The sequence below is a fragment of the Acomys russatus genome, chromosome 13 (assembly GCF_903995435.1).
Source record: "Acomys russatus chromosome 13, mAcoRus1.1, whole genome shotgun sequence".
Classification (NCBI taxonomy): Eukaryota; Metazoa; Chordata; class Mammalia; order Rodentia; family Muridae; genus Acomys; species Acomys russatus.
In genome coordinates this window covers 11,861,014-11,882,587 of record NC_067149.1, presented here as the reverse complement: position 1 = coordinate 11,882,587, position 21,574 = coordinate 11,861,014, and the positions used below count along the sequence as shown (strand labels likewise).

At 43.2% G+C, this 21,574-nt stretch overlaps 1 protein-coding gene across 1 annotated transcript in view; it reads right to left on the bottom strand.

Annotated features, from left to right (window-relative positions):
- Positions 1-21,574, bottom strand: part of M1ap (meiosis 1 associated protein) — a 73,726-nt gene that overhangs the window by 34,201 nt on the left and 17,951 nt on the right. The window contains exon 3 of the mRNA XM_051154764.1: positions 16,037-16,205. Coding sequence (XP_051010721.1) covers positions 16,037-16,205 — 169 coding nt within the window. The remainder of the gene's footprint in view (positions 1-16,036; positions 16,206-21,574) is intronic.

Genomic DNA, 21,574 nt, shown 5'->3' with positions numbered 1-21,574 from the left:
CACAAAGCGCTAAGATGCGAGATGCTGAAGGGAGCACACAGTGGGTCCAGCCAACCACGACCCTCCTCCTCCTCTTCCTTCACTTCTATTTTTTTATCTTATCCCCCCTCCCCCCACTCTCACTGTCGCTCTGAGACGAAACCATTCAGGTCGGTCTCAAACTCACTATGTAGCCAAGGATGACCTTGAACATTTCATCTTCCTGTCCCCCGAGTGTGGGGATGGTATCGACTGTCACTCGCCAGCATGCCCAGCTTATATGGTACCGCACGCATGTGCGTCAAAGCCAGGCCTTCTTGTATGGAAGGCAAGCATGCTAGGAGCGTGCTACATGCCCAGCCCTGTACTCTTCTCTAGGTACAGAGTGGCTCACTCTCAGGCAAAAACAACAAACAAACAAACAAACAAACAAACACAAAACAAACAAAAAACCCCAAACAAACGAAACTGCCCTTTCTCTTCAAACTTTTTTTTTTTTGGCTTGGTCATCTTCCTTGGCCCTCTGTCTTTACTAGATGTAAGAACACTAGCAGTGTTACTCACAAACGTAACTAAATGTGCTAAACCTGGGCGCTGGAAAGATGCTGTTCTTCTTAGACTTTGAAGAACAGCTCCTCCCAGAAGGATGAATCAGGCCCTTTGAAGCTACAGCTAGTGTTGGGATAGCCTTCCCTGAGTCATTGTAACCACAGGAATCTGCGTTAACAGTCTATGTGTGAGCTTATTCTGCCCCCTAGTGGCCACACATAGTGACAGTCTTCAGTGAGCTACTTCTCCTTCTCCCTCTCCTTCTCCCTCTCCTTCTCCTTCCCCCTTCCTTTCCCCCTCCTCCTCCTCCTCCTCCTCCTCCTCCTCCTCCTCCTCCGTCCTCGTCCTCTTCCTCCTCCTTCTTTTTGTTTTTTTGAGACAGGGTTTCTCTGTGTGGTCCTGGTTGTCCTGGACTCGCTTTGTAGAGCAGGCTGGCCTCGAACTCACAGAGATCCACCTGCCTCTGCCTCCCGAGTGCTGGGATTAAAGGTGTGCACCACCACGCCTGGCCTTCAGTGTATTTTTTAAACCTACTTTATTGTATGTGCGTGTACCTGAAAGTATGTATTTGTGCTCCATGTGCCTGCAGGTGACTGTGGACTTGGAGTTACAGGTTGTTGTGTGCTGTCCCGAGGGTGCTGGGAAGCAAACCCTGACCTCTGGAAGAGCAGCAAGTGCTCTTAGCTGCTGGTCCATCTCTCTAGACCTCTAGAGTGTGTTTTTAATGGGATTCTCTATGTATGTATTAGAGTTCTGTAGTTTTAAATGTCTAAGTTGGTGGGTCTTGGGTGGCTCCAGGGAAATGGAACTTTGAACAGTCTTGCAGCCTAGAGATCAGCCCTATTCTCCCAATGACCATGGCTGCGAACCCGCTGAACTTGCCTATGGTTTCATCTGTATGTGCGAAGGTGCATTTGAGTTGAGTAGGGGAAGAGGACAGGCACTTAACTTTTGCCAGACCCTCAGATGGTCTCTCTGTGAACTTTAAGATGTCATTCAAGATTTATTATTATTATTACTACCTGTCTATGTGTAGATATGCACCCTTAAGTGCAGGTGCCTGGGGAAGCCAGAGGCATCAGATCCCCTGAATCTGGAGTTTTGTGCAGTTATGAGCAGCTCAGTGGGAGTCCTGCAAATTGAACTCCCATCCTCTGCAAGGGCTTGATGCACTCTTAACCAGTAAGGTATCTTTCTAGTCCTTATCTCTCTCTTAAAAATATTTATTTATTTGGTGTATGTGTGTGTGTGTGTGTGTGTGTATGTGTGTGTGTGTGTGTGTGTGTGTGTGTGTGTGAGAGAGAGAGAGAGAGAGAGAGAGAGAGAGAGAGAGAGAGAGAGAGAGAGAGAGAGAGAGAGAGAGAGAGAGAGGACACAATTTGCAGGGGGTCCGTCTTTTTTCTGCTTCCACCACGTGGATCTTGGAGGACAAACTCAGACTGTTGGGCTTGGTGACAGCCCTCTGAGCCATCTCCCCGGATTCAGTGCCTGAATCTCTTTGGCTTGTGTGTTCTAAGGGGACAGACAACTAGGCTTGCACTGAGTTTTATGAGTGTCCCTTCCCTGGAAGCTGCCGGTGCAGTACAGAGGGGCCCTGGCTAGACCACAGCCTGTATACGCTGCTGTGCATCACACCTGGTACCTATGGCCAGGACTAGCCTGGTGCCTGGACTACAGCAGAGCCCAGTAAATGCTTTAATAAATAGAAATAATGAGTTATAGCCAGGCTGTTGAGTCGCTTCTCTGTGACGGCAGGCCAGTCATTTCGTCTCTATAATTTCACCTCTTATATCTGCGCAGTGGTTTGATTGAGAAGCGCCCCCATAGTCTCAGGCATTGGAAATACTTGGTCCTCAGTCAATGGCATTACTTGGGAAGGTATAGGAGATGTGTCATTGCTGGGGGAAGTGTGTCCCTGGGAATGAGTGGGCTTGAGGAGCTCGAGGCCGGGTCCTATAGCCAGTTCGCTCTTTTTGCTTTGAGTTGTGGTTGCAGATGTGAGTTCTCAGCTTTTTGATCCTGCCGCCATGCCTGCCGCCTGCCACCTGCCACCTGCCATGCCTGCCATGCTTGCCTCCTGCTGCCATGCCTGCTGCCTGGTGCCTGCTGCTTGCTGCCATGCCTGCCGCCTGCCGCCTGCCACCTGCTGCCATGCCTACTGCCTGCTGCCATGCCTGCCACCTGCTGCTATGCTCTCTCTCACCATTATGAGCTCTGCATCCTCTGCAACCATAAGCCAAAACCCAAAAACCAAAACGACCCTCTTCCTTCTGTAAGTTGCTTTGGTCATAGTGTTTTAGCACAGCAACAGAAACGTAACTAGTACTGAAAGCTGGAAATGGCAGTGATACCGAAGCTGAGAGCTCACTGAATATAAAACAAGGACACTGGACGCACGGAAGCATTGTGGATGATAAAGCACCATGCAACTTTTGGAAATAGAGATGAAAAAGTTGCCTCTTAGAAGTCTGCGAAGATGTGAACATTTTAGACACTAAAAGCCTTGCCATTTCTCTCTCTCTCTCTCTCTCTCTCTCTCTCTCTCTCTCTCTCTCTGTGCTAAAAATTTATTTTCAATGATGTATGTGATCCAAATTGGAAGAAGATATATTTTAACTATGGTTCTCAATGGTTCTATTTTTATTTTATTAAACAAACAAACAAAAAATATTGAAGCCCTGGAGCTGGAGAGATGGCTCAGCAGTTAAGAGTACTGACTGTTCTTCCAGAGGACCGGGGTTCAATTCCCAGCACCCACATGGTGGCTCTCAATGGTCTGTAACTCCAAGATCTGACATCTTCACATGGACACGCATGCAGGCAAAACACCAATGCACATAAAATAGAAATAGATAAATGAAAAATATAAAGCCCCTTTGTAAATTAGGTTGCTTATTAGTAACGGGGCTATGCAAAGTCTAGAGTAGTTTTTTGGAGATGGAGAGATAGCTCAGTTAGTAAGGGTTTGGCCTCACAAGCATGAGGATGTGAGTTCAAACCCAGATTCTACTTGAAAATGCTGGAGCATGGTGGTACGCACATGCAATCCATGCCCTGGAGAGGAAGAGGCAGAGGCAGAGGCAGAGGCAGAGGCAGAGGCAGAGGCAGAGGCAGAGGCAGAGGCAGAGGCAGAGGCAGAGGCAGGAGGACACCCAGGTTCACTGGACAGCCAGTTTAGTCTAATTAGTGGACTCTAGACCCATCAGAGAGCCTGTCTCAAAGGAGGTGGGTGCCATTCCTGAGGATGACACTTGAGGCTGTGCTCTGGCTTCCACATGCATACCCCCCCATATCAGTTTTAAAAAAGCAAAGCAAAGCAAAACAAAACAAAACAAACAAACAAACAAAAAACACCAACCAATCGACCAACTAACCAAAACAAAAACAAAACCAACCAAATAAGAAACAGGTAGTGATAAAGTATTATTTGGCTTGGTAAATAACAGTCTTAGGAGATATTTAAATATTCTTCAATAGTGGCACATGCCTGTAATTGCAGCACTAGGGAGACTGTGAATTTGGCTATGGGGTAGGCACCAAGTACCAGGGCAGTCAGAGCCCCATACAGACCCTATTTCAAAAACAAAAGTCTTTTATTTCCCCCTGCAGACATTAATTTCATATTATAAAACTTAAAAGTATTTAGTGTTTTTGTTTGTTTTTCTTTTTGTTGTGAGACAAGGTTTCTCTGTGTGAAGTTTGGCTATCCTGGAACTCACTCTATAGACCAGGCTGGCTTTGAGCTCACAGAGATCTGCCTACCTCTGCCTCCTGAATGCTGAGATGAAAGCCATGCACTAGCATTGCCTGGCTTAATGTAAAATCTTAAAGCTGACCAAGAGGCAGGGTCTTCATAGGCACTGTGGTAAAAAAAAGCAGGGCAGGGAAGAGTGGACGAAGAAGGTGTAGGAAAACAGTCAATCTGACGGCATGGTCCCAACAACCACAGGACGGCAATTTGCCTCCTTTAAATTTTTATTTACTACTTATTATCATTACTGTGTGTATGTGTGTGAGCATGCATACACTGCTGCACGTGTAGCAGGGAGCAAATGTGTGGAGGACAGGGGGCAACTTTTGGGAGTCAGATCTCTAATTTCACTGTGAGGTCCGAGGATTGAGCTTGGGTCGTCAGGCTTGCATGGTGAGCTAGCTTGAGCCAAAACATGTTGAATACGTCTTTAAACCAAAGAAAATTCCAAACCACATGCCCGTACACACATATACATACACGCACGCACACACACCTAGGCTACATGGCTCTGACGTGCCTGTGCACTTTTGTATCACGTGAAGCACGTTTTCAGGACACCGGGTTCATAAAAGAGGAACTGGTGACTCAAAAGTGAACCCATATAAAAACGTCAAAGATGTTTGCAAATTCCCCTCTAAAAGCGTGGCTGCCCTGTGTTTAAATATCAGTTCCCCTGTGTTGTAAATACCAGTCCTTCCCTCTAATTCTTCAGTTGTCCCTCGACATCATAGAGCTTTTTATCTTGCCAATGATATTAATTAAAATTTACATTTATTTGTTTGCATGTGTCTGGGGTGGTAGGTGTGTGATGATGTGCTGGCGGTAGTCACTGGCCCAGTGTGGGTCCTAGAGATTGAACTAGGGTATGGAGATCAGGTCTTTGGCCTTGGTAGTTGTTGAGACAACTCACTGGCTTAGGTTTTAATTAAATAATTGTTCCTTTACTTTTGTGTGTGGTGGTGTATGTGATCTCTCTCTCTCTCTCTCTCTCTCTCTCTCTCTCTTTCTCTCTGTGTTCTCTCTCTCTTTCTCTCTCTCTCTCTCTGTGTTCTCATTCTCTCTCTCTCTCTCTCTCTCTCTCTCTCTCTCTCTGTGTATGCAGATGTGTGATCCCATGCTTGCATGTGTCGAGGTCAGAGGTCAACGTCAGTGTCTTATTCTTTTGCTCTCTACCTTATTTTTGAGACAGGGTTTCTCACTGAACGTGTGGCTCACTGTTTTGGCTAGACTGCCTGGCCAGTAAGCCGCTGGCATCCTCCTGCCTCCACCTCACCAGTGCTGGAGTTAGAGGAGGTGTTGCGGTGTCTGGCCTTTTGATGTGAGTTCTGGAGACCAAGCTCGGGTCCTCTTGCTGGCACAGCAAGCACTTTATCAGCTGGAAAGTCTCTCTGTCTTCCGCTGACTTTGTCAGAGGAAGGAGGTAGGTGAACCCAGGTCTCCAGAAAGCGAGGAAGAAGTCCACCAAAACAGAGAGCCAGAGAGCACTGACTGATGTGCTTAACCTCAGCCCAAGGCCCTGCCTGTCTCCTGCACTACACAGACGGGGCAAACTGAAAACAGCATAGGCTTAAAGAGTGGCATTGAGTCCGGGCAGAGTGGCACATGGAAGCAGAGGCAGGCTGATAGATCTCTGTGGGTTCAAGGCCAGTCTAGTCTACATAGTGTATTCCACACCAGCCAGGGATACCTAATGAGACCCTGTCTCAAATAACAACAGCAGCAACAACAAGCAGAACCAAACTCGGAAAGAGAGGGACTGAGAAGTTGAGTATTTCCTCACTGAAGGGCCAAAGGGTGGCAGCCTGAGCCTAACGAAGTTAATTGTCTAACAAAACAAACAAAAAACACTTCAAAGCAACATAATAAAATCTAAAATCTCTATCATATAATTCACAAAATAAGATCAAAGTGATTTTGGCTTATAGAGAAAGAAAACTATGACTCAGTCTCAAAAGAAAAACACAAATCACAGTCACAAACCCTAACATGATAAAGATGCTGTCATCTGCCAGATAAGGACTTTATACCGGCATAATTGAAATCATTCTCAATGAGGAATTGAAAGCATGCTCACAATAAACAGAAATATAAGAAGTGGGGGTGGGGTAGAGAGATGGCTCAGTGGTTAAGAGCACTGGTTGCTCTTCCAGAGGTCCTGAGTTCAATTCCCAGCAACCACATGGTGGCTCACAACTGCCTGTAACTCGAGTTTCAGGGGACCTGACACCTCCACACAGACATACACATACAGGCAAAACAAAATGCACATGAAATAAAAATAAATAAATTATTCAAAATATAAGAAGTATCAACAGAGAAACAGAAGACGTAAGAGACAATAAAACGGAAAATTTAGAACTTAAAAAAATAACAATACCTAAACAAAAATATTCACATGGGGTTAAAAGCAGAATGGACGAAAATGAAAGAGGAAAAAGTAAGTGACTTAAAGATGGATGTATGAGCCTCCACATGAAGAGAGAAAAATGGACAAAGTAAACAAATATGGGCTAGGGCATGTATCTCATTTGGTAGAGAGCTTGCTCACAAAGCCGTGGGTTCTGCTTCCAGCACTATAAAACAGATACAGTGGCATATGGGTAAACTCTCAGCCCGTGGGAGGTATAAAGAGAGGCATAAAATGCTCAGGCTATCTTCTGCTATGTAGAAAATTTAAGTTCTGCCCGGGCTGCCTGAGACCATGTCTCAGGATAATAATACCAGCCAACCAAGCAAAAACGAAAAGTACAGAGTCTGAGGCTTTGTAGAATGTGTTTTCTTTTATATTTTTCTTTTGTATTTTGTTATTGCTGTTACTATTTGAGATAGAGTCTGGTTTGTTTTTGTTTTTGAGAAAGGGTCTCTCCATGTAGCCTTGGCTGTCCTGGAACTCCCTAAGCAGAGCAAGTTGACCTCAAACTCATAGAGGTCTGCCTGCCTCTGTCTCCCAAGCTCTGGGATTAAAGGCTTGAACAACCACACCCAGCTTGGTCTTGCTATGTTGTACAGGGTGGCCTTAAACTTAGAAATCTTTCTACTCTAGTCTTTTAAGTACTGGGACCAAAGTTTGCATCACTATGCAGGGATCTCTGTTGAACCCTAGAAGAGAAAGGATATAGCACAAAAATATTTGAGGAAACAGTGGTAGAAAACTTTTCAATTTCTGTTAAAGATTTAAGTATATCGGTTTGGTAGGATCTGATGGTGCACACCCTTAACCACATTACTTGGGAGGCAGAGGCAGTTGGATCTCTGTTTGGGGCCAGTCTGGTCAACAAATTGAGTTCTAGGCTAGCCAGGGCTACACAGTGAGACCATTTCTTTAAAAAAAAAAAAAAAGTATATACTCCAGTTCTTTTTCCTGAAGCCTCCCTAGGTGGTCATCTGAATCAAGAAGAAGCTGTATATTTCCTACCCAGTTACCAGCTGTCATAAATAGGATGAAAAACACATCAAAGTGGATGGTGAGTGGCACCTGGTACTTTCTGTGAGAAGCACCACGTAAGTAGTGCCAGATGCTCTGGGTGAAGAGTGGAAGGGTCATGTTGTGTGAACCAGCACTGGGAGTGACCAACAAGATTTTCCCATGAAGCAAGGTGCTTTGTCAGAGGGCACCTGCCATTGAGTGAGGGGCATTCTGGTTTGGTTACAGAGTAAAGAGAGCTGGAGAAAGGAAGCCCAAGTCTGCTCACAGATGCGTCGCGGATGCCAATCTGAGTTTAATTTGGCCACTGTAGAAAGCAACAGAAGGGTATCCCTAGACTGACACACTACAGGGTACAAAAGGGCTAACAGAATCCTAAAGCCTTTCAGCCTCGCTGAAGATAATATCTGCCAAGACATTGTCAGAGAGCCAATAAACAGAGAGTAAGCCAAGGACCGAAGCACCCAGGATGCAGAGTCGTTACTCCACTTGCCCCTCAACAGAGATGCTCTGAAGACAAAACACATTATGAAAAGCAATAAGACTGCAGAATATCCTGAACTTTTGGCCAAAAGACTTATTTAGAATTTCTATTTCTGAGTCCATCTTAAAAAAAAATCTTTAAGATTAACAGATAAACGATCAGATCTTTGAGGGGGAAAAAAAAAAAAAGATACATAGATTTAAGAGGCTTTGTGAACCCCAGACAGGATAAATGAGAACAAATCTACGCTTAGTTATGTCTTTAGCAAGCTGCTGAAAACAAACAAAAGGCGAACCTCATGAATGCAGCCAGGAACATGAGCCTTTCCAGATAGCTGAAAGTGATTTAAGGGCTGTCACTTTAAGATAGAAACCAGGGATGGCCAGAAGGCAGTGGCTTATCTTTAAATTACCGAAACATCCCAGGCAACCTATACTAATATGTAGGAGGCAAATGTGTTTTAAGAGTGAAAGTGGAATAGACATTTTCAGACAAATAGCGATGAGAACAGTCGCTGCTCAAACCCACACTATTAAAAATAGCAAGGTCCTTTGAGGGGGAAACTTGGCTATCTGGGAACGAAGGAGGAGCTTTGGAAGTGGCAAAAGTGTGTGAGTAAAGATGGAAGATCCAGGATTTAAGACCAGGGGCTGGAGAGACAGCTCAGCAAAAGAGCACTTTCCACAGGGCAGCTCACTGCCATCTGTCACTCCAGTCCCAGGGGATCTGATGCCCTTCTCTGGCCTCTCTGGGCACCGAGCACATAAGATCACTACAGCATGAACAATGGGGTATATGTAACTCTAAGACTTAGAACTTGAGAGGCAGGAAGCTGGAGTCAGGAGTTCAAGGTCATCCTCCTCTGGGATCTAGGAGACCCTGTTTCAAAAACAAAAACAAACAAGTAAAAGATAACACACATATTTGAGATGAAATAAATGGGCCTACATAATTGTGAAGTTTCTGTATTTTACATGAAATGGTGTTATATTAATTTTAAGTAGGCTGTAAGAAGTTTAAAGATAGATTTTAAGTCCTACCTATGGCACTTAATGTGAACTCCAATTAGACTGTGGAAAAGACAAAAGATATATAGTGTAATCCTCTAGAGAAACCACTAAGAACCATATGAAGATGAATAGATAAATTACAATTGATAAAATAGAATTAAAATGCCTTTTCTATTTTCTGTTTGTTTCTAGGGGTCTAATTATGTAGCCCTAGCTGGCCTGGAAGCCACTATGTAGATCAGGCTGGCCTTAAACTCACAGAGATCTGCTTCCTTCCGCCTCCTGAGTGCTGGGATTAATGGCGTGGCCACCACATCCAGCCAAATTAAAGAAATTACTTGTGTTTGTGTGTGTCTCTGGGAGTATACTACATGTATTCAGGTGACTTGGGAGGCCAGAGGAGGGTGTTGCAGGCCGTGGAGCTGCAGTGACAGGAGGTTCTAAGTTGCCTGATGAGGCTGAAGGAACTGAACCTGCGTCCTTAGGAAGAGCAGCGAGAGCTCTTAACTCTGAGCCATCTCTCTAGCCCCACATCTTAAAAATATATGAGCACCCCTCAAAGGCAGGAAAGCAGGAGAAAAGAAAAACAACCAAACAACCAAACCAGAATTGACAAACAGTAGACCTAAAACCAACCATATCAATAGTTACTGTATTTATTAGTGGAGTGTACATTACAAGTAAAACTTAGAAGTTATCAGAATAAAAAAAAAAAATGTTGTCTACAACAAATATACACACATATTTTTGCTTTGTTTTGTTCTGTCTTGTTTTTTGTTTGTTTTTGTTTTGTTTGTTTGTTTTTCAAGACAGAGTCTCTCTGTGTTGTCCTGGCTGACCTGGAGCTCACTCTGTAGACCAGGCTGTCCTTGAACTCAGAGATCCACATGCTCTGCCTCGAGAGGGCTAGAATTAAAGGTATTTGACACCATGACTGGCTCAAATATATTTTAACTATAAATACACAAGTGGGTTGAAAGTACAAGTGTGAGAGCTGGGCCTAGTGGTACGCACCTGTAATCCCAGCACTTGGGAGGCAGAGGCAGGTGGATCTTTGTGAGTTCGAGGCCACCTGCCTCTACAAAGCGAGTCCAGGAAAGCCAAGGCTACACAGAGAAATCCTGTCTCAAAAATAAATAAATAAATAAAAATTTTAAAAAAGGAAAAAAAAAAAAAAAAAAAAAAAAAAAAAAAAGAAAGAAAGAAAGAAAGAAAAAACCAATCACCCCACAAAACCAAACCAAACCAAACTAAACCAAAACAAAACAAAAAACAAAACAAAACAAAAAAAAAAAAACCCAGACCCAAACAAAAGTACACGTGTGAGAAGAGATGACAAAGACCCAGGAGAAATGAAAACATACATGCATGGCAAGATCTGTGTGTAGATATTTATACCAGCTTTATTCATAGTTAAAAGTTGGAAACCAAAGTCTCCATCGATGAAGGAACAGTTAAAATATAACATTTATGCAAAACATTAATACTCAGCAGTAATATACTCAAAGTATATACTGTATGATTCTACTTATGCTAACTGCAGCCTAATCTAGGATTGAGTGTAGCAGCAAGTCAGGAGGGGCCTTGGAGCAGCATGACAGTGTGCTGTATCTTGACTGGGGTAGGTATATACTACTATGAAAACTCATTGAGTCGCACGTGTCGCCCAGATGGAACTTCTGGTGTGTAGATTATTCCTCACTCCTGCAAGGACAGACATTAAAAAAAAAAAAAAAATCTCAATTTTCAGGCAGCTTCAGATAGTCTGCTCAACTCCTACTACCTCACTTAGCTATAAAAGGGAGGTTGCTATTTCTCTGAGACCACGGCTTCTTTTAATGAAACGAATGTCCGTCTGCGTTAAAAATCTTTAGGTTGCAAACACAAGAGAGCTTCTAATTTAGTCTTAATGCTGCAGGAAAATGACTTTAATGCAGTTAGCGGAGACAAACTCGATGAGCAGCTGCCCACTGGTCTGTTCTCTAAGACAAGCAGAGTCCAACTGCCTCACATAGAGAGGACGCTCCGATCCCCTGCCAGCAGTTCTTTCTGGAATCTTCTAAGAAACACTGGATCTCTATCTTCTTTGTTTGGATTGTTCACATTTGGGGTTTCCTGAGAACACATATGGATAAGATATCTTCCAAGGGAGCTTGACATGAGTCCTGGTAAACCCCAGGAGGAAATTTTAAACAGATGGCTTGAGAGCACTTAGCAAGGGAACCCGATACCCTTGTGTACACTGCTGAGAAATGTAGGGTCGCTGACAGCCTCATTAAGTTGATTTGTAACTGCTTGTATTCACGATCAGTGCGGACGCTTGTCAACCGGACAGATGCTGTCTAGATGCCAAAGCATATTGATTATCGTGGCCTTTTTAGTTTTGGCATATTTATTACTTGCCCGTTCTTTAGAAGGCTATTACAAGAATTTTATTATATGCAAATGAAGGCACACTACGAGTGTTCATGGAAGGTCCAAAACCTCAACAGTAAGCGGACAGTCATGCATTCTTTTGTTGAGCTTGAGATGTAGGCTACATCATTAATAGCACCGGCATGTCTGCGCGCCGTCCTCTGTTCCCCAGAGGATGCTGTGCTGCGCTGCATTCCTTATCATCCTTTCCATTTTAAAAAGCAGGCTTTTTTTTTTTAAAGTAGTTTTACAATTTTAAGTAGTATTTTATTGTTTGAATTTCCTCGAGCTTTGTAAAGAAGCACAGGCTTCTATACGTCTTTAGTGACTTGCTCCCCCCCTCCTCAATATCACTGTTCTACAGAGCTGTGGCCCATTTGCTTTATGATGCTCCACTTTATGATGGGGCCTCAAATTTTGTACTCCAGACAGCAACTCTTTACTGGTTATACGAGTCAGAGCCGCAGTTGTGATTTTTCTGACTCCCTTTTCGTGGAGTCTTCTGACAAACAGAGATTCTGATTTTTTTAATATAGTGATGCTTATTCAATATTTTGTAGGTAGCAGACTTTGTGTCTCACTTAGGAAATCCTTCCTTCTTCTCACCTGTAGTCATAAAATGTTTCCTTATATGTTTTCTTCTGAAAGTTTTATCTTTCGTATTTAGGTTTTTAATCCATTTAAATCATTATACGTTTTATAAAGTAGAGATGCAATTTTCCTTTTCCCTGTAAGGAACATTGATAGTTCCAGCATGACTTAGTTATTACATTAATCTTCCTTCATTGTTTTTTTTTTTTTTTTCCGTGGTAGCCACACCACATGTCAAGTTTTCATATGACTTTCTGGGCTTAATAATCTGCTCTAGACAGGGCAAACTGTCGGTTCCTGCGTCAGTACGATACTATCTATTATTTTCTGCAGTGCTGGGTGTTAAATCCAGAGCATCACACATCTGAGGCAAAGGATCTGTGATTGAGCTCTATGACAAGCCCCACTACTGCCTTATTTAACGACTCCATGCATCATCTTTACGCCCTTAGCTTTAGCAAGTGCCTTAATTTGAACGTATGCATGCATATGAGCACGCACATTAGCCATAGGATTATGGAATTATCGTCAGATTAATTTTTAAAAAGTCAGCTGGGTATGGAGGTGCACAGCGGCAATCTCAGCATTTATAAGGTTGAAATAAGAGTATCTGATTTTCCAGGGCTGCCTAGGTTATATGTATCCTGGGTTTTGCAAAGCAAGACTCTTGCCTCAGAATCGTAGCATTCAAGAGGCCGAACCAGGATTGCCACAAGCTCATACTAGTCAGAACTACATAGCCAGACCGTTTCAGAACCCAAACCAAAAGCCGGGTGTGGTGGCACACAGCACACCTTTAATTCCAGCACTCAGGGAGGCAGAGGCAGGTGGATGTCTGTGAGTTTGAGGTGAGCCTAGTCTACAAAGCGAGTCCAGGACAGGCAAAGCTACACAGAGAAACCTTGTCTTTAAACACACACACACACACACACACACACACACACACACACACACACACACACACACAGACAAAACAAAACCAAGCCAACAGTATCCTTGTTGAGATTTCTCACTTTAAAAAAATTTTTTATTTATGTGTATGTGACTGTGTGAATGTATGCCATATGTCTATGGGTGCCTGAGGGAGCAAGAAGAGAGCCTTGGGTCATCTGGAGCTCTATTTACAGGTGATTGTGAGCTGCCCTAAGTGGGTGATAGGAACCAAACCTTGTTCTTCCAGAAGAGCACTTAGTTACTGTTTTATTGTTGTGAAGAGACCCCATAACCAAGATAACTCTTATAAAAGAAAGCATTTAATTGGGGGTTTGCTTACAGTTTTGGGGGATTAATCCATGGCCATTATGGAGGGAAACAGGCAGGCATGGCACTGGAGCATAGCTGAGAGCTTTATATCCTGACCCAGAGAGAGAGAGAGACAGACAGAGAGACAGAGAGAGACAGAGACAGAGAGAGACAGAGAGAGACAGAGAGAGACAGAGAGAGACAGAGAGAGAGAGTGAAAGAGACACTAGGCCTGGCATTGGCTTTTGGAACCTTAAAGCACATACATGCCCAGTGACACACCTCCTCCAACAAGGCCACACCTAATTCTTTCCAACCAGTTTATCAGCTGGGGACTAAGCTTGCAGGTACACCAGCCTGTAGGGGCCACTTTCATTCACACTGCTACAAGCAAAGGTGCTCTCAACGGAGTCATCTCTCCAGCCCACCAAGATCTACTCTAAGGAGCTAGAGATTTAGCTGATTTTGATCCCCCAGCACTGCAGCAAATAGGAAAACAAGAAGAAGACAGAAAGAAAAACAAACAAACAAACCAACAACGTGATTTCTGTGTTGAAATAGCACAATGGGTAAAAGCACTTGCCACACAAGTCCAACAATCTGAGTTTGAAACCCGGAACACACAGAAAGATGTGGCATGCATCTGTAATCCCAGCGTTCTTAGGAGGCACGCAGGGGCTGGGGGCGGGGCAGGGACAGGAGAACCCTCTATAAACTTGCACACCACTTATCCTGAAGTACACAGACCAGCAGAAGCCAGAGGCATCCTGCTTTGAAACAAGGCGGGAAGCTAAAATGAACTCCCAAAAGTTGTCTTCGAACTTCCACATGCATGTGCACACATGCACAAATATATGTGCAAGTACATATAATAATAAAACATAAATTAGCAATGCGCGATAAAACCCAAAAGAGATAGCAGTATTATTCCCATGGTCTTTGGTTCTTCTTTGGGACTAATCTTGAGTGCTAGAATTAGCAGAATCTACTAGACCCTAAATTGATTAAGATCATTAGGAATTTGCTGTAGATACAGGGTTGGCTCAGACAGAGAGAAAGTAGGATAAAGAAAGCATACTGGGTTCCCTGTGAGAGCTTCTATTTCTTAGGCCAATGCTTCTTCATGTTCTCTTAATGGTGAAAAAGGAACAAAAATAGACAAAAAGCAAAAAAGAAGGGCCATGAGAACTATGTAAAAGTTTTATATTGTTAGATGGAAAAAAAAGATCACACAAACAAAATACAGCTATGTAACATAATGTGACAGGGGACAACTGAGGGGCAGTGTACAAAAATAAAAGTAGTGTAATGGCTACCCAATGGGATGGTGAGAGGCTTCTAAGTTGAAAGTATTTTGATGGTCATTTAAAAAAAATATTTAATTAATTTATTCAGATTACATCTCAATTGTTATCTCATCTCTTGTATCCTCCCGTTCCTCTCTCCCTCCCACTTTTACCCTATTCCCCTCCCCTATGTCTGTGACCGAGGGGGACCTCCTCCCCCACTATATGGTCATAGGCTATCAAGTCTCATCTTGGTAGCCTGCTTATCCTTTCTCTGAGTGCCACCAGGCCTCCCCACCAAGGGGACGTGGTCAAATATGGAGCACCAGAGTTCGTGTCAGAGTCAGTCTCCACTCTCCACTCAACTGTGGAGAATGTCCTGTCCATTGGCTAGATCTGGGGAGGGGTTTAACGTTTACTGCAAGTATTGTTCTTGGTTGGTGCAGTAGTTTGAGCAGAACCCCTGGGGCCAGATCCGCCCGTCATGATGTTCTTCTTGTAGGTTTCTAGCACCCTCTGGATCCTTCTATTTCCCCATTCTCCCATACTTCTCTCACCTAGAGTCTCAATAGGATCCCAATCTCCTGGTAAGGGAAGACTTTCATGGGACATGCCTTTTGGGCTAGTGTCCAATTATGAGTGAGTATATGCCATGTGAGCCTTTCTGCTTTTGGGTTAACTCACTCAGTATGATAACTTCTGAGCAGGCAGTGCTCTTAACCTCTGAGCCATCTTTCTAGCCTCCTGATGATCATTAAAAAAACAAAACAAAACAGTACATTACTAGATTTTGAATTTTTTTTCAATAACAGGTATATTGAAAAGCACTACAAATACTTCTATTATTCTACCATTAATATCAACACATGGCATTTATCTGTGGCAGGCACTGTTCTGGGTGCTTTCTGTCACAAAATTCTGAAAAATTGGGTTACTTTCTCCTTCCTTCTCTCTCTCTCTCTCTCTCTCTCTCTCTCTCTCTCTCTCTCTCTCTCCTTCCCTCCCCATGGGCTTCTGATCCTACCTGCCTCCATTTCCCTAGTGTGTGGGTGTTTTGCCGACATGTACATCCATGTGCCACGTGTATACCCAGTGCCTACCAAGGCCAAAAGAGGGCATGGGATCCTGTAGAACTGGAGTTACAGACGGTTGCCAGGCACCAAGCCTGAACCCTCTGTGAAGGCAGGAAGTGATTTTAAGCACTGAACTCTCTTTCTCTATCCCCAACACAAAACATTTTTGAGTCAATGAGATTGTTAGGCCGAGGCCCGCATGGGACACAGCACAAAGCAGACTTCTTACCATCACTGCTGAGCTCTTCCACAGGAGACGGTGGGTCGGTATGCTCGTGGGTGCCTTTCGTAATCTCCACCACCTGCAGCCTTCTGATGCTGCGCAGGCTGATCTCCTTCAACCCTTCCTCCAGCTGTCTGATCACTTCTTTTCCAGGCTGAGAAGTCAGGACAGTAATCTAAATGAAACCCATGAAGATAATCAATACGCCTGCTTTCCTAGCCATGCAGAGTGAGGAATACACAATCTATTCTGAAAGACAAATTTGTAAGTCTCCGGTAGAATCTGGTGTGTTTAGCACAAAGAGAACGATTTAGATATAACTTACAAATAAAATTAAGACGGGATTACAGGCAGTCACCACACGTCCAGCCACTAGTCTCTGGCAGTGGCTGACCAGCAAGGAGCCATCCGTGTGTTCGATTCTTCTTCTTGTTCGTTCTTTAAGAAAACTTGAAACACTGACAGCATCTCTTCAGCTCAAAATATTTTGCTTTCCCAGGAAAACAGAGGAACAAGGTATGCAAGTTCCACACATATACACTTTAGGGGGCCCATGGCTCTTCTCCTAGAGGTGCTCCCACATGTAGCATTCTCAGCACGGATCCAGATAAGTTATTTCTTTTGACTCTAAAATGTACTTAGCCCTTGGCCAGTATGTTGGACCTGAGGAAACACTAAGGCATTGTGTATAACCAAATCTTTTATTCCATCGGAATGAACTTTTTGTTTCTTTGTTTTTTTGTTTTTTGTTTTTGTTTTGTTTTGTTTTGTTTTTTTGAGACAAGGTTTCTTGGTGTAACAGAGTCCTGGAGTCACTTTGTTGACCAGGCTGGCCTTGAACTCACAGAGATCCGTTTGCCTCTGCCTCCTAAGTGTTGGGATTAAAGGTGTGAGCCATCACGTATGGTGAAATGAATGGTTTTTTGTTTTTTGTATTTTGTTTTTTCGAGACAGGGTTTCTCTGTGTAGCCTTGGCTGTCCTGGACTCGCTTTGTAGACCAGGCTGGCCTCGAACTCACAGAGATCCACCTGCCTCTGCCTCCCAAGTGCTGGGATTAAAGGCATGTGCCACCACTGCCCCACTTGAATGTTCTTAATTTGCCTTGGATTTTGAGACTCTGGAAGGCAATTGTATATGCAATTCTTTTGTATGTAGATGTTTTTGATTAACAAAGAGAAATGTAGATGCAAGTACATTTACTATTACTATTTCTGAATACTTTAATGTTGTAGGGTAGTTTTAGGTTCACAATAACATTGAGCAGAAAGGCAAAATGGTGCTTATCCTTTGTCCTCACACATACAAAGCTTCTCCCTTATTAATTTCCTCTATTAGGTTAGCACATACATTGCCAGTGACTCATGTCAATTGGTGAATCACAATAACTCCAGATCCATAGTTTATGTTTGGACAAGCTCTTAATGTGGTACACTCTATGGGTTTGTACAAATATACAATAACATTTGCCTGTTAACATATTTTCATACATATTTTACTTCCTTAAAAATCCTCTGTGCTTAGGGACAGGTGTCGTGGCATATGCCTTTAATCCCAGCACTTGGGAGGCAGAGGTAGGTGGATCTCCATGAGTCTGAGGCCAGCCTGGTCTACAAAAAGAGTCCAGACCAACCAAAGCTACACAGAGAAACCCTGTCTTGAAAAAAAAAAAATCCTTTGTGCTTATTTGTCCATCCCTCTCACTACACTTTTTTTTTTTTTTTTTTTTTTAAATTTCAGTACTGGGGATTGAACCCAGGGCCTGTCTTTGCTAGGACATACTTTATTATTGAACTATATTCCTAGCTCATCAGTCACCTTTTGTACTGTCTCCATAATTTTGCCCTTTCCAGGGTGCTGTGTATTTAGAATCACAAACGTAGTTTTTTCATACTGGCTTAAAAAAAAGATTTATTTATTATTTATACAGTATTCTGCCAACATGTGCACTTGCCCACCACAAGAAGGCATGAGCTCTCATTGCAGATGGTCGTGAGCCACCATGTGGTTGCCGGGGATTGAACTCTGGACCTTTTGAAGAGCAGATGGTGCTCTTAACCTCTGAGCCATCTCTCCAGCCCCATACAGGTGTCCTTTATTTAGTGGTGTACATTTATGGTTTTCCCATGCTCTTTTGTACTCAATAGCTCACTTAGTGTAGGTGATGAATAGTATTCCATTCTCTGGATGGACCACAATGTATTATCCGTTCATCTATGGAGAGACATTGTGTTTCAGTGGCTGTGACTGTGTGCACAAAACTTGCACAAGATCAAGCCGCCAGAATCCCTGCACGGGTAGGAGAGGGGCTCAGGAAGTCTCACCTGTAGCTGTTTGCAACTGATGGCTGCTGGGAGTCCAGCAGATGGTCCCACATCCTTGCACTAAATGCATTAAATGAACTCTAGGTATTTTTGTTTTTGTTTTTTAAGAGTACGTGAAGTTGGGAGGGAAAAGTGGCAGTGGGGGTCGGGGAGGAACTGGAGGGGAGGAAATGTGGGTCAATTTGATCAAAATATACTGTATGCATATATGAAAGTTTCAAAGTGAAAAATAAAAGCCCTTTAAAAAGTGTTGCTTCTAGCCAGGCGTGGTGGCACACACCTTTAATCCCAGCACTGTGGAGGCAGAGACAGGTGGATTGCTGTGAGTTCCAGGCCAGCCTGGTCTAGAAAGTGAGTCCAGGACAGCCGAAGCTACACAGAGAAACCCTGTCTTGAAAAACAAATAAACAAACAAAACCCAACCTGGGCTGGAGAGATGGCTCAGAGGTTAAGAGCACTGTCTGCTCTTCCAAAGGTCCTGAGTTCAATTCCCAGCAACCACATGGTGGCTCACAACCATCTGTAATGACATATGGTGCCCCCTTCTGGTGTACATGCAGGCAGAACACTGTATACATAATAAATAAACAAATCTTAAAACAAAACAAAAACAAACAAACAAAAACCCAACCAACCAACCAAACAAAAAGTGTTGCTCTTAAGATTGGAAAGTATGCCGGAGTTTAAAAAAAAAAAAAAAAGTCAACATCTTTAATCCCAGCACTTGGGAGGCAGAGGCAAGTGGATCGCTGTGAGTTCGAGGCCAGCCTGGTCTACAAAGTGAGTCCAGGACAGCCAAGGCTACACAGAGAAACCCTGTCTCAAAAAACAAAACAAGATTGGAAAGTAGGAATGAAGCTTAGTTATAAACATTTGAGTGTGTGGGCACAGTCTTTAACTCCTTTAGGTAAATACAAGAACCCTGAGTGCGGGATTGTATGGTAAAATGTTTGTTACATTTTGCAAGAAACTGTGTTAGTTACTTTTCTCATTGCTGGGATCAAATACTGGACAACAAAACAACTTTAGGAAGGGCTTATTTTGGCTTACAATCCAAAGGGATTTGGCCCATGATGGAGAAGGCAAGTTGGCAGGAGCATGGGGTGACCAGCCTCACTGCAGCCAGTCAGGAAGCAAAGATACGAATGCTGTGCTCAGCTTGCTTTACAGAAACTTGTTTCAAGGAATGGTGCCACCCACATTTAAGGGTGAGTCTCCCCCTCAGTTAATCCAGTCTGGAAACTCTCACACAGACACGACTAGAGGTTTGTCTCTATGAGCGTCTAGATTCTGTCAGGCTGACAGCGTTAGCCATTGCAGAAACATCGATGTCTTCCTGATAGTGACAGGTCAGAGTCTCAGTAATACAGGACCTCATTTACATGCAGTAGCATGGAGTCCCATCATAAGAAGGAAATACAGTACTTAATTATCCTATGGGTGAGAGAATAACTTCTAGGTACAATTAAAGGTCATTTGCTGGAGGCTAAGATCTCCTTAGCATAGGATGAGGTTTGTTAAACTGGTCTTATCAGGAAAGGGTGGTGTGTGTGTGTGTGTGAGAGAGAGAGACATGAGAGAGAGAGAGAGAGAGAGAGAGAGAGAGAGAGAGAGAGAGGGAGAGAGAGAGAGAGAGAGAGAGAGAGAGAGAGAGATGTGATCTTCCCTGAGGGCTATGCGACGCTCCTTAAAAGATCTAGGGTTATCAGGTCAGGTGGAATGAAAACCTCACTGAGAAAAGAGAGTCCTCCATCATAGACCGAGCGCAAAGGGCTATCCACAGGTGTCAGACTTCGACCTTACCCAGCGGAGTCCCACAGCACACCGTGTGCATCGTCTCTTCACAGGCTTGCTTGCCGCTGGTATGGTTTCTTGGGTGAGGTGTCTTTTAAGGTCTTTAGCTCTGCTCCTTCACTTGAAGTGTTTTTTCCATCTCATTTGCTTATTGCTTGGATTATTTGCATTTAAAATTAGTTCTTTATATATTTAATGTTTAAAAAGATTCATTTAAAATTTTCTAGGTATGATTTAAAATTTTTTTTGTTTTTGTTTTTGTTTTTTTTTTTTCGAGCCAGGGTTTCTCTGTGTAGCCTTGGCCATCTTGGACTCACTTTGTAGACCAGGCTGGCCTCGAACTCACAGCGATCCGCCTGCCTCTGCCTCCTGAGTGCTGGGATTAAAGGCATGCACCACCACGCCCGGCTTTAAAATTTTTTTTTAAATTAATATTATTTTATTTTATGAGATGGGTGTTTTGCTTGCACCGTATGCACCACTTTTCTTCCCGGTACCCTAAGGGGCCAGAACAAGCTGTTTTGTTATTGTGGCTTTCCGTTAGTTTGAAGTTAGGTATTGTAATGCCCACAGTATCATTTATTCTCCTGTGGATTGCTTTGGTTGTTTAGGCGTGTTTGCATTTCCATATGTATTTTAGTTGTTTTTTTCTACATACATGTCGTTATCACTGAGACCAATCTGCAGGACTCTAAATCATTTTTAGAATCAGTTTCTTCACACACACAAAACAATTCTTAATATGCTGATTGGGTTAACTGAATCTATAGCTCATGTTGGGAAAGAATGACCTTTTGATATTAAATCTTTTATCCACAAATATAGAAATTCCCCTCGTATCTTTGATTTTATTCACCAGAGTTCTAGTGTTTTCATCATGGATTTTTAAAAAATAATAAATAGTACGGTGCTTTTATTTTCTTATTACTGCTCTTTTGGTGGCAGGGTCTGCCTCTGTAACCCAGGCCGGGAACAAACTCACTATGCAGCCCAGGCAGCAATCCTCCTGCATCAGCCTTCAGACTGCTGTGACTATAAGTCTGTATAACCACGCCAAATCATATTGATTTTTATTTATGGTTTATTTTTATTTCAAACATCACCTGTTTATTATGGTATGTCAGAGAATGACCAGAGTTTGTACAGTATTACTAACTTTGTAGCTTGCACCCTTCCTATAATTGCTTATTGGTCTCACGTGGGTTTTGTTGTTGTTGAATTTTTTTTTTTGCCTGTCTTCTGAAGAATACAATGTTTTATTTTCCTTTTCCAGTCTGTAAGTATGATGTGAGGTGTTATTCAGAGGATCTGTAGCAATGTCTTCTTTTCACTTTTTTTTTTTTTTTTTTTGGTTTTTTGAGACAGGGTTTCTCTGTGTAGCCTTGGCCATCCTGGACTCACTTTGTAGACCAGGCTGGCCTCGAACTC